Here is a 12,821-nt window from a genome sequence, read left to right as displayed (position 1 = left end):
TGGATGGCTCTGATAACACAGAGAGCTCGAATGGGAAATCTTGAAAGACCTGGTCTGATGGAGGTGATCTCAGTTGGCCGGAAGGTACCAACAACACTAAACCTCCAGAGGAGAGAGTAACTCGTGCTGAGGAAGCTCCTCCTTACAATGACCTTTCTGATGATGAGAAGAAATATGCTTTGTTCACAGACGGTTCCTGTCGTCTCGTCGGGAACAAGCGAAGGTGGAAGTCTGCAGTGTGGAGTCCAACACGCCGAGTTGCAGAGGCGAAGGATGGAGAAGGAGAATCCAGTCAGTTTGCAGAGGTAAAAGCTGTCCAGCTAGCTCTCGACGTAGCTGAACGTGAGAGATGGCCAAAGCTTTATCTCTACACCGACTCATGGATGGTAGCCAATGCTCTATGGGGTTGGCTAAAGAACTGGAAAAAGAATGGCTGGCAGAGGAAAGGAAAACCCATCTGGGCAGCTGACCTGTGGCAAGACATTGCTGATCGAATCGAGAGAATTCCAGTGAAAGTGAGACACATTGATGCTCACATTCCTAAGAGCAAAGCTACTGAGGAACAGCAGCACAACCATCAGGCAGATTTAGCTGCAAGAGTTTCTCAAGTAGACAAGGACTCTGAACTTGATCTCGACTGGAAACACCGAGGTGAGATATTCTTAGCTCGGTGGGCTCACGATTCATCAGGACATCAAGGCAGAGATGCAACATACCAATGGGCTCGTGACAGATCCATAGACATTTCCATGGATGCCATCACACAAGTCATCCATGACTGTGACATTTGTGCTGCTATTAAGCAGGCAAAGCGAATTAAGCCCTTGTGGTATGGTGACAGATGGTCCAAGTACAGGTATGGTGAAGCTTGGCAGATTGACTACATCACTCTACCACGTTCTCGTTCTGGTAAGCAGTACGTGCTTACTATGGTAGAGGCAAACACTGGATGGCTGGAAACTTATGCAGTTCCACACGCAACTGCACGCAACACCATTCTCGGTCTGGAGAGACAGATCCTGTGGAGACACGGAACTCCAGAGAGGATTGAGTCAGACAACGGAACTCACTTCAAGAACAACCTTGTAAAGAGCTGGGCAAAAGAGCACGGTATTGAGTGGATTTTCCACATTCCTTACTATGCACCGGCTGCAGGGAAGATTGAACGCTACAACGGTTTGTTGAAGACCACTCTCAAAGCCATGGGAGGTGGATCTTTGAAAAACTGGGAGAAACATTTAGCACAAGCAACCTGGCTGGTGAATAGTAGAGGTTCAGTGAACCGAGCTGGACCGGCACATTCAGATTTGCTACGGAGAGTAGAAGGTGATAGAGTTCCTGTTGTTAGAGAAAAGAATCTGTTAGGTAAAACTGTTTGGGTATTTTCACCCTCAGGAGAGGCTAAACCTGTCCGAGGGGTGGTTTCAGCAGAAGGTCCTGGTCACACTTATTGGGTAATGCAGGAGAATGGTCAAATTCAGTGTATTCCACAAAGAAATTTAACTTTAGCTGAAAGAGTTTAATTTCAGACTGTTGTACAGCTACAACGCGCCCAAAGGAAGAATCCCTGAGGAATCTACAGTGCACGAACCCTGAGAGCCCTGAGTCAACTGAGAGTCCCTGTGTTCCTGTTTGCCTTTTCTTCACTTCGTCTGCAGAGAGACAAGCTGGTTTCCATTTTCTTATTTCCTGACTTTTTTGGACTTCTGAATCATCTACATCTGAGTATAGCCGGAACGGACTATGAACTTTACTCACGAACTGTAAATATTGTTTCCGATTGGATGGACAGTGCGAACGACCAATGAAATTGTTTAGAAGGGGTGGACTGTGGCCGTTTGACACTGTGCCTTTAAGAAAGGGGCACACTGGCTAAATGTTTATAAAATATTTTGGTATTCTAAACGAATTTCATTGGTAGGATTGTGGGAGGAGAGATTGGACCCAGGGGAGTTGGGAACTTTCTCTCAGTCTTCCTTCCTTCGCTGTCCCTCTCGGCTGGATCTGCTTCTGGGATTCTGGCCAACTAAGATAAGATACTAACTCCCTGTGCAAGGCCTTTCTTCCTTTCCTGCCCTGTTAACCGTCCACATCTCTTTTCTACCTCTTTTGGGGGAGAAGGGAGGTAGGGGGGTGAAGGGGGCACAGGGGGAAGCCCCTCTGTGGGGGGTCTGGTTTCTGGTTGAGTTCATTTGCTGTATATTCCTGTATATATTGTAAAATACCTGTATTTGTTGTGTTACATAGAATCTGTTTCCTTGTAAAATATACTCTCATTTCTCCGACTGGGTTTAGCCGTGGTCTCTTTCTCAGTGGGGGAGGGAAAGCAGAGCCTTTCCTTTCAAACCACCACAACATACAAAATTGAGCTTTGTGAGGTGCACTTTGAAATCCTGAAGAAGATTGCAGAGACACAAACATCTCCTTAGGGCACTTGGGACTCATTGCAGGAACCTCAGGTACTGAGAGAAGCCTGAAGAAACTTCTTCAGAAGTCAGAAGGAAAACACAAAGTACCTTGAAGCACTGATTGGTCCCACTGAGGGGCATTACCAACTCCTGCTCCTTAGAGCAGCTCAGTGGAGGCCATGATTGCAGCAGACAAAGGCAAAGTGCAGGAGAGCAAACTCTGGGTTTGGTTTACGGAGCAGAAAGGTCAAACCCTGAGCACAGTGTCTGGGCAAGCAGATCCTGTCCCTCATGTATGGGTCAGGGCTCCTCAGGTGCTGTGGGCTGTGGGGTTTGTGATGCTGAGTGAAGGACCCATTCTGGGCCCCATCCTCTTTAACATCTTCATTGATGATATGGATGAGGGGGTGGAGTCAGTCATCAGCAAGTTTGCAGATGACACCAAGTTGGGAACAGATGTTAGTCAGTTAGAGGGTGGAAAGGCTCTGCAGAGGGACCTCGACCGACTGGACAGATGGGCAGAGTCTAATGGCATGGCATTTAACAAGTCCAAGTGCCGGGTGCTGCACTTTGGCCACGGCAACCCCATGCAGAGCTACAGGCTGGGGTCAGAGTGGCTGGAGAGCTGCCAAACAGAGAGGGACCTGGGGGTGCTGATTGACACCCGCCTAAACATGAGCCAGCAGTGTGCCCAGGTGTCCAAGAGGGCCAATGGCATCCTGGCCTGTATTAGGAATAGTGTGGCCAGCAGGAGCAGGGAGGTCATTGTGCCCCTGTACTCTGCATTGGTTAGGCCACACCTTGAGTACTGTGTCCAGTTCTGGGCCCCTCAGTTTAGGAAGGACATCGAGACACTTGAACGTGTCCAGAGAAGGGCAACAAGGCTGGGGAGAGGCCTTGAGCACAAGCCCTGTGAGGAGAGGCTGAGGGAGCTGGGATTGTTTAGCCTGGAGAAGAGAAGGATCAGAGGTGACCTCATTGCCCTCTACAACTACCTGAAAGGTGGTTGTAGACAGGAGGGGGGTGGTCTCTTCTCCCAGGCAACCAGCACCAGAACAAGGGGACACAGTCTCAAGCTGTGCCAGGGGAGGTTTAGACTCGAGGTGAGGAAAAAGTTCTTTACTGAGCGAGTCATTCATCATTGGAATGGGCTGCCCAGGGAGGTGGTGGAGTCGCCGTCCCTGGAGATGTTCAAGGGGAGATTGGACGTGGCACTTGGTGCCATGGTCTAATTGTGAGGTCTGTTGGAACAGGTTGGACTTGATGATCCTTGGGGTATCTTCCAACCTTAGTTACTGTGATACTGTGATACTGTGACAAGAGGATGACAGTCCCCAGCCTTCCTGGGGGTGTTTAAGGAAGCACTGAGGACCCCCTGGTGCCTTAGGAAGTCTTCTCACAGCCCTTGGTGGTGGATGATTGCCACAGCCAAGAAGGCAAAGCCTTGGGTTCTCCTGATGACTTCCAGCCATGCCAGTGCCCATTGCCATCCCCACCACAGGTTGTCCTACACTGTCCCCCACACTGGTTTTGGTTTCTGCAGCAGAAAGGCCAAGCCCTGACCACAGAGCCTGGGCAGTCAGATCCAGAGAGGCTCAAGCTAAAGTTTCATGTCCCTGGCCTTGGTGGCAGAGGCAACTGCCATAGACAGGAGGAGAAAGTCCTCAGTCCTCTTGAGCATTCAGCTTTGCAGGTGGTGCTTCACTGCCCCATGCCTGCAGATCTTTCCCTTCATGCTCTTGACACCCATCTTGCTTTCCTAGCCGCTCTCACCATGACATTTCTGTACCCTCCCTGCTCTGTCTCTACTCTCCATGGCCATTTCTTGAAACACAGAGCCAGGGCCTCTTGGACAACAAGGATCCCCTTTGAGTGACTTTTCTTTGTCCTCACCTCCACTCTGAACCCTAAAATCTGCACTCTATGGAGGTTTTCTTCCCTTCCCACAACCACCAGATGCAGCATCATCCCCAGATTGCAAGCAGGTGCACACTGCATCTGTAGTGTCCTGAGCTTGGACTTCACAAGGTTACAGAAGCCCCAGTCCCTCAGGCTCTCCAACCCAGTCCTTGCAGATATCCTCTGAAGCTTCGCAGGCTCTTCAAAACCCCTTCAGAGCAGGAGGTCCAAAATCACACACTAAGAATCCAGATGTGGCCACAGCAGTGCTGAGTGCTGGGGAGGACAACCTCTGTGTCTGGGTCACCACACTGCTCCTACCACAGCCCAGCTGCTCTTGGCCTTCTTCACTCTGCTCAGCCTCTCCTCCAGCCCAGGGCATTGGGAATGGTCCCTGACAGAGGCCTTTCTGCCTGAGCACAGAGCAGAACCTCCAGCTCCAAAGCAAAACCCAAGGCATCTTCCTGATGTTGCCTGTCAGCTTGGCAGGCACAAGGGATGGCACAGTCCCCAGCCCAGCCCCGGGCCTGCTGCTGTCCAATGACACAAAGGGAATGGAGTTTGCAGTGACCTCACACTCACCTCATGGCCATGTGGCTCCTCCTGCCCTAGGAGCTTCTCAGCCATCCCTCATGTCTGAATGCTGTCCCAAGGTCTCAGCCTGTTTGTGGCCTGGCAGCTGAGCAGGCACAAGAAACCTCTGCAGGGCCTTCCAAGGCAGGTCCCTGCTGCTGCTTCTCAGCTTCTGCAGCAGCCACAGCCAAGCCCTGTCCCTGCTGCTGTCCCCTCAGGCCCTCAGGTGGCAGGGAGGAAACAACCACGCTTCAAGGCTCTTCCTGCAGGGGCCACCAGGTGCTCAGGGACAGGGAATCACACAGGTCCCTTGCCCTCCACATGCCTTCTGCTGCCTGCTGGGGACTCTGGCAGCTGGGAGGACAAAAGCACAGAGGCCATCCAGGATTCAGGGACTACCCTCTCAGCTGCTGAGCCAGCAGTGACCTCTCAGCTGCTGAGCCAACAGTGACCTCCCAGCCTTGTGGCTGCTGCAGTGTAGGAGATCCTGAGGCACAGCTGAGCTGCCCATGGCATTGCCACCCATCTGCTCCCTGTGTCCATCAGCTGCTCAGCCACAGTTCACCTCCTGCTCTTCTTCCAAGGCCATCAGGCCTCCCAGCCCCTGCCCTGTGCCAGGGGCCAAGACCGAATCCCTCAAGAGTGGGAGGGGATGCAGGTGAGGAGTCAGAGCAGAGGATGGAGGACTGGGGCTGAGGCAGATTGGGGCTGAGGGCTCAGATCTGTCCTTCAAGTCTGTGGCTCAGGCCAAGGCTGAGGAGAGGCTTTGGTGTCCTGCTGAGGGTGCTGGGTAGGGCTCAGGTGAGGACCAGCTCTGAGTCGCACAGCTTGGGCTGGGGCTCTGTTGAGGGCTGGGGTAAAGGGCAAGGCCTGAATGCCAAGGGTAAGGGCCTGGACCAAGGTGAACAATGATTGCAAAGTCAGTGTCAGGGGTAGGTGTGGGAGAGGCTGCGGTGGGATGGGTGAGTTGAGGGATGAGCTCAGCTCCTGTGGGTTAGAACAGGGGACTGGGTTCAGGGGAGGAGCAGGGCTGGTGGAGACTGATCAGAGTGTGAGGGGTCCAGGCTGTACTGGGAGGAGATCAGAGGATGGAGTTTTTATTGGTACAAGATATATGGAGGGATGAAAGAGATCCTGTTTGGACTGAGACAGGGCCCAGACTGTGAAGGGAGGGCATGAGGGTGTGCAGTTTGTACTGGGGTGGATGCATTCAGTACTAGGAAGGGAGCCAGGGGATAGATTCTGTGCTGAGATGGGACCCAGGCTGCAGTGCTAGAGGACAGTAGGATCCAGTTTGCAACAGGATGAGTCCACATCTGCACTGGAAGGGGTTAAAGGAAGCATGTTTGCACTGAGTCTATCCTGGAAGGGGGTCAGGGTATCCGGTTTGGACTCTGAGAAGGTGCAGTCTGTAATGGGAGGGAGTCGGGGTATGAAGGCATGAGGAGATCTGTTCTAATGACAGTGCTGCTCTGGAGCACAGCTCTGTCCCACAGGCAGCCCTGGATTCTCCCTGCCTGCAGTCCCAGCACTGCCACACGGAATCACAGTGCCCAAGCTGCCAGAGAACACAGGCCTTGCCCCAGCACAGAGGCTCAGCAGGAGAGGGTGGAAGGGAAGAAAGAGCAGCTGAGGACAGCCCAAGCTCTGGGGCTCCCTGGCACTGCTGCTGTGCTGGGACCCTGCCCCTCCACCTCTGCACACAGGCACTGCCCTACAGCTCCACAGAAGCCTTGGAGGAAGGAAATCAGAGAAACAACTCCCTGCAGGGTCCTTTATTATGTTGAGCACACACAGGGAGCACAGCTCCTCTTGTCTGCAGCCTCTGGGTCACAGCAGAGAGGACAACACTGAACCAGAAATGGTCTGAAGAAAGACATTTGTGTGGGAACAGCATTCTCACAAGGGGAACAGCCCCAGCGGCAGCCAGAAGTCGAGCAGCCAGGCTGGGCCTGCACTGAGTGACATTAGAACTGCTCTGCAGGAGAAGACAAAGAGTTTATTGCTTCTGACAACATCCAGGGATCAGTTTGCTCAGGGCAGCCTTGAGCTCCTGGTTCCTCAGGCTGTAGATGAGAGGGTTCACTGCTGGAGGCACCACTGAATACAGAACTGACACCACCAGATTCAGCAATGGGGAGGAGATAGAGGAAGGTTTCAGGTGGGCAAATATGGCAGTGCTGACAAACGAGGAGACCACAGCCAGGTGAGGGAGGCAGGTGGCAAAGGCTTTGTGGCGTCCCTGCTGAGAGGGGATCCTCAGCACTGCCCTGAAGATCTGCACATAGGACACCACAACAAACACAAAACAGACAAAGAATAAACAGGCACTGAACACAAGAAGCCAAACTTCCCTGAGGTAGGATGTGGAGCAGGAGAGCTTGAGAATCTGGGGGATTTCACAGAAGAACTGGTCCAGAGCATTGCCCTGGCAGAGGGGCAGGGAAAATGTATTGGCTGTGTGCAGCAGAGCATAGAGAAAACCACAGACCCAGACAGCTGCTGCCAGGTGGAGACAAACTCTGCTGCCCAGGAGGGTCTCATAGTGCAGGGGTCTGCAGATGGCAACGTAGCGATCGTAGGACATGGTGGTGAGGAGAAAATACTCTGCTGAAATGAAAAAGAAAAAGAAAAATAGCTGAGCAACACATCCTGCATAGGAGATGTCCCTGGTGTCCCACAAGGAATTGGCCATGGATTTGGGAACAGTGCAGGAGACGGCACCCAGGTCAAGGAGGGCGAGGTTGAGGAGGAAGAAGTACATGGGGGTGTGGAGGTGGTGGTCCCAGGCTATGGTGGTGATGATGAGGCCATTGCCCAGCAGGGCAGCCAGGTAGATGGCCAGGAAGAGGCAGAAGTGCAGGAGCTGCAGTTGCCTTGTGCCTGGGAATGGCAGGAGGAGGAAGTGGGTGATGGAGCTGCTGTTGGCCATCTGCTGCCTCTGGCCATGGAGACCTGTCCAAGGAGGGAAAGGCAGTGACAAGTTAGGGCACAATTCTCTCAGCCTCATCATAACCATCCTCCCAGAGCTGCATGAGGAATGAATCAGTCATTCCACATCCCTACCAACCAGTGGGGTTGGAGGTGAAGCCTTCTCCGTACCCAGCTCTGCTCACTGCTGTTCACAGGATGGAACTGAAGGACTTTGGTCCTCCTTCTGTGAGCACACTCCAGGAGCCTTTAGCTGAGCATCAGCAGCCGAGATGGAGATGCCTCCAGGAGCTACAGCTGCAGTGTCCTGCACCCACAGCCTCACTGTGTCAGTGACTGCAGTGACTCCTCCTCCAGTGAACTCTCAGTCACCCTCCCAGTCCTGGCCACCTTGAAGCTGTCTCTGCCTTCCTCATCTCCCTGAGATCCTCTGGCAGTGTCCTCAGCCCTGCTGTGCTGTGCAGAGGAGCTGCTTCTGGCCACAGCTGTCTCCTGCAGTGTGTCCTGCTTGCCAGCAGCTCCTTCCAGCCCAGGAGTGTCGCGTGGCTCAGCAGCAGAGGACCAGCCCAAGGCATTTAAAGGACTCCTCTGGTGGCTTTTGTGCCAAGTCCATGAACCTCAGAGACTGAGAAGCTGATGAAACCTCTCCAGAAGTCAAAGTCTGATTCAAACTTTGAACTTTCTTCTACTCTTAATGGGTCCCAGTGAAGCATACTGGGAAAGGGTCCCCAGGGTCTGGTTAGAGAAGAAGGAGAGAGTGGATGCAAGGGAAGCATCACTGGAGGCACTGAAGCATCTCCAGGCTGTGGGGAGAGCAGAGAACTGAGGCAGTGCTGACAGGTCAGGCCAAGCAGCTCAAGGTGGCTCTGTTGCTGAGGAAACCTGGAGGGGTTTCATTGATCCAAAGGGACAAGCCCTGACCCTCAGCCCCTGGCAAGGCAGATCCTGTCCCTCACCTGTGGCTCAGGGCTCTACTGGGGGCAGTGGGGAGTGAGGATGAGCAGTGACCAGGGTAGGACCTTGTCAGGTTTTTCTATGGTTTGTTTGCAAAGAGAAAACTCCTGCTGAAAAAGAATGAATTGTACCCTGTGAAATAGTTTTTATCAAATACTTTGTGCCTCTCCAATTAGCCTCAGAAATCTTGGCAATAATTAGGGGATAAGTTGTGGTTCAGCAGTATTTAATGAGCCCCATGGAATATTTGGGGCTGATTACATCATCCTTAGGTACTGCCAGGAGACTCTGCCAAGGTACTGCCAAGAAGCCTCTCAAGAAGTCCAAGGCAGAAGCAAACTCCAAAGTACCTTGAAGCACTGATTGGCCTCACTGAGGCTTGTTACTGACAAAGGCTCCCCAGGGACTCGTTAGAGCAGCTTGTTAGAGGCCAGGATTGCAGGGAGACAAAGGCAAAGTGCAGGGGAGAAAAACTTGCCTTTGGTCTAGGAAGCAGAAAGGCCAAGCCCTGACCACTGCCCTTGGAACAGAACAACCTCAAAGCCTCAAAGCCAAGTTTCTCCTCACAGGCCTTGGTGGCAGAGGCAACTGCCAGAGCCAAGGGCACAAAGACCTTGATCCTGTTGGGTTTCTCAGCCTTGCCAGAGCCCTTGGCCATCCCTACTGCAGCCTCTCCTACACTGTTCCATGCCTGCAGCTCTTTTCCTTCAGGCTGCTGACACCAATCTTACTTCCCCAGCCAGCTCTCCCCCTGCCATTTCCATCCCTTCCCTGAGCTGTCTCAGCTCTCCCTGCCATTTCCTGACCCCTCTGGATGGCCTCATGCATAGCAGCTCCGCCGTTTGAGGGACATTTCTTTGGCCTCATCTCCACTCTGAACCTTCCAAGCTGCACTTTGTGGAAGTTTTGGTCTCTTTCCACTCCCCAGAAGAGCTCCATCCTCTGAAACCAGCCTTCAGCCATGTGCACACTGCTATGGCAGCGCTGTGAGTCTCCATTCAAGAGGCCGAAGCAGCCCAGGCCCCTTAGCCTCTCCGCAGAGATGTGAAACCCCATGCTGGCAGATCTCCTCTGCTACCTCTCCAGTTCTTCCCTTCTCCATCAGACTGCAGAACCCCACACTTTGACACCAAGAATCCAGATGTGGCCACAGCAGTGCTGGGTCCACAGGGAGGAAAATTCCTGTGCCTGGGTGGCCACACTCCTCCTGCCATAGCCCAGCTGCAGTTGGTCTTCTTCACTGTGTGAAGGTTTTACTCTATCCTAGGGCACATGGCATTACAGTATCACAGTATCACCAAGGTTGGAAGAGACCTCAAAGATCATTAAGTCCAACCTATCACCACAGACCTCATGACTAGACCATGGCACCGAGTGCCACATCCAGTCCCGTCTTGAACACCTCCAGGGACGGTGACTCCACCACCTCCCTGGGCAGCACATTCCAATGGTGAATGACTCTCTCAGTGAAGAACTTTCTCTTCACCTCGAGCCTAAACTTCCCCTGGTGCAGCTTGAGACTGTGTCCTCTTGTTCTGGTGCTGGTTGCCTGGGAGAAGAGACCAACCCCCTCCTGGCTACAACCACCCTTCAGGTAGTTGTAGAGAGCAAGGAGGTCTTCCCTGAGCCTCCTCTTCTCCAGGCTAAACAATCCCAGCTCCCTCAGCCTCTCCTCATAGGGCTGTGCTCAAGGCCTCTCCCCAGCCTCGTTGACCTTCTCTGGACACGCTCAAGCATCTCAATGTCCTTCTTAAACTGAGGGGCTCAGTGCCTTTCTGTCTGGGAGTGGGACACACCAGAACCTCCAGCTCCAAAGAACACGCAGACAGTTTGAACTGGGATGGGGCCCAGCCTGTCAGGGAGTGGGAAAGGGGATTTAGGTTGTAGTGGGAGGAGTCCCAGAAGAGTGGTTGGAGGGCTTCAGGTGGTGTAGCCTTTCCTGGGAGTGGGCACAATCTGTACTGGGAAGGAGTCCTGTTGTGGTTGTTATTAATAGTTAATAATTGGCTTCACCAGGGGAAGTTTAGGCTGGAGGTGAGGAGAAAGTTCTTTCAAGAAAGAGGAATTGGCCACTGGGATGTGCTGCCCAGGGAGGTGGTGGAGTCATCATCCCTGGAGGAGTTCATAAAAAGATTGGATGTGGCACTTGGAGCCATGGTTTAGGTGTCAGGGGGTGTTGGGTGTTAGGTTGGACTTGATGATGTCTGAGGTCTTTTCCAACCTGGTGGATTCTGTGTTTCTGTGATTAGAAGGTGAAGGGAAAAGGTTAAACACAGCTGGGGACCAAACCAATGTCTGGTGACAAACCTAAGAGATCCCAAAACATGTAGTGAAAGTTGAGGAGAACATCTCCTGCCCAGCTGATGGAAGGAGAAACTCAAGAGTCTCCCAAAAGCAACAGAAAGAAGGGAAAAGAACCTCAGGAAAGTCTTGCTCAGTATTGCTCTATGAAATGCAGACAGGCCTTAGGCCTGGTCCTTGAAATGGGAGCTTAGGAGAATACAGAGGCTTAGGGCCTGCTCTTGAAGGTGACATTTGCCCCAGATCTTCCCAGAGAGGTCCTTGCTGTCCCCTGCTCTGCTCCCTGAAGCAGACCAGCACTCACACATGCCCTGCACTCTAACAGCCATGCAAACAAAGGGGAACAAGCTCAGGGTTATTGCTCCAACCAACTTCTTGAGACTGAAGCCCAAGGCAGGAATCCACAACCATAGCCAGGCCCAGAGCTCTGAGAAGCCCCAGGTGGTATCTTCCTTTTGCACTTCATGCAGAATCTGCTTGGTTCCCATATCTCACTGATCCTAGAATGGGCTGGGCTGGAAGGGACCTCCAAAGGTTATCTTGTCCAACCTTCCCAGGGACATCCTCAACTAGATCAGGTTGCCCAGAGCCCTGTCAAACCTCACCTTGAATGTCTCCAGGGATGGGACTCCAACCCCCTTCCTGGGCAACCTCTTCCAGTGTTCCACTACCCTCATGGTGCAAAACTTGTGCTGGCTCCTCCTTCCTGCACAATCCTGCTTTGTTCCCATCTCTCACCCATGTCTATGGATGTCCTTCCTCTCTGATCCATGGAAACACAACAGCTTGTGTTCAGTGCTGTGTCGTCTCCTCCTTCTGAGGCAAAGACCATGCCTGGAGCCATTCCCTTCTCAGCAGCTATTTCTGCAACCTGTTTCCCTCCTCCCTGGGAAGCTGATCCTGCACCTGCAGTCCTATTCCAGAGGACTGGAAGTGCAGAGATCTTCACCATGGCCTTTTCTGCTTCACTTTCTCCTGAGCAAGGCAGAAACCCTCAGGCCAAGCTGTGCCAAGCAGAGGCCCTTTCCTTTGCAGCATTGTTTCATTTGTGCCATTTCACATCTCCTTGGACCCAACTTTGAGTCTCTCACTGGTCAGCCACAGTTGTATTTGGCAGCACTGCCCCAGGGGCACAGATTCCTGACCAGCTGAGGGGTAATCTTTTCCTGCCTTTGCTGCTACATCTCCAATACTTTCCCTTTCCTCCTGGTGCTGCTCACCCTGTGTGTTTGTTCCTTATTATGGGATGGTGACAGCCTGGATGGATGCACACCCTGAGTGTTTTTCCCACAGAGGTGCCTTGACTTTAGGCAGTCAATGTTTGCTAATCAGTTAGGTTGCATCTCTGGAGATGTTTGGAATATCTCTTGCTTGGATCAGGAGCCTCTTCCAACCCCATCCTGTGCTTCTTGTTCTGGATTATCCTTAAGGGAAGTGTTCATCCACAAGCTCAACAGGAGCCACTAGTGTGCACTTGCAGCCCAGAGAGCCAATTGTATCCTGGGCTGCAGCAAGGGAAATGTGGCCAGCAGGACCAGGGAGGTGATTCTCCCACTCTACTCCACCCTGGTGAGACCACACCTGGAGCACTGTGTCCAGTTCTGGAACATCTATTACTAGGATGATTTGGAGGTGCTGGAAGGTGTCCAGAGAAGGGTCATGAGGATGAGCAGAGGGCTGGAGCTGCTCTGCTATGAGGACAGACTGAGGGAGTTGGGGCTGTTCAGTCTGGAGAAGAGAAGGCTCCAAGGAGTC

The 12,821-nt window shown here is 52.7% G+C and overlaps 2 protein-coding genes across 2 annotated transcripts in view; one reads left to right on the top strand and one right to left on the bottom strand.

Annotated features, from left to right (window-relative positions):
* The window catches only part of LOC128899309 (zinc finger protein 721-like), a 586,691-nt gene that overhangs the window by 349,980 nt on the left and 223,890 nt on the right, over positions 1-12,821 (top strand).
* LOC128899298 (olfactory receptor 14A16-like) lies at positions 6,880-7,839 on the bottom strand. Its single transcript, XM_054177676.1, has one exon. It carries the CDS (start codon positions 7,810-7,812, stop codon positions 6,880-6,882), a length of 933 nt encoding a protein of 310 aa, XP_054033651.1. The 5' UTR covers positions 7,813-7,839.

The sequence above is a fragment of the Dryobates pubescens genome, chromosome 43, assembly GCF_014839835.1.
Source record: "Dryobates pubescens isolate bDryPub1 chromosome 43, bDryPub1.pri, whole genome shotgun sequence".
Taxonomy (NCBI): Eukaryota; Metazoa; Chordata; class Aves; order Piciformes; family Picidae; genus Dryobates; species Dryobates pubescens.
The sequence above is the reverse complement of the archived record's forward strand: the minus strand, read 5'-3'. Positions and strand labels throughout refer to the sequence as shown.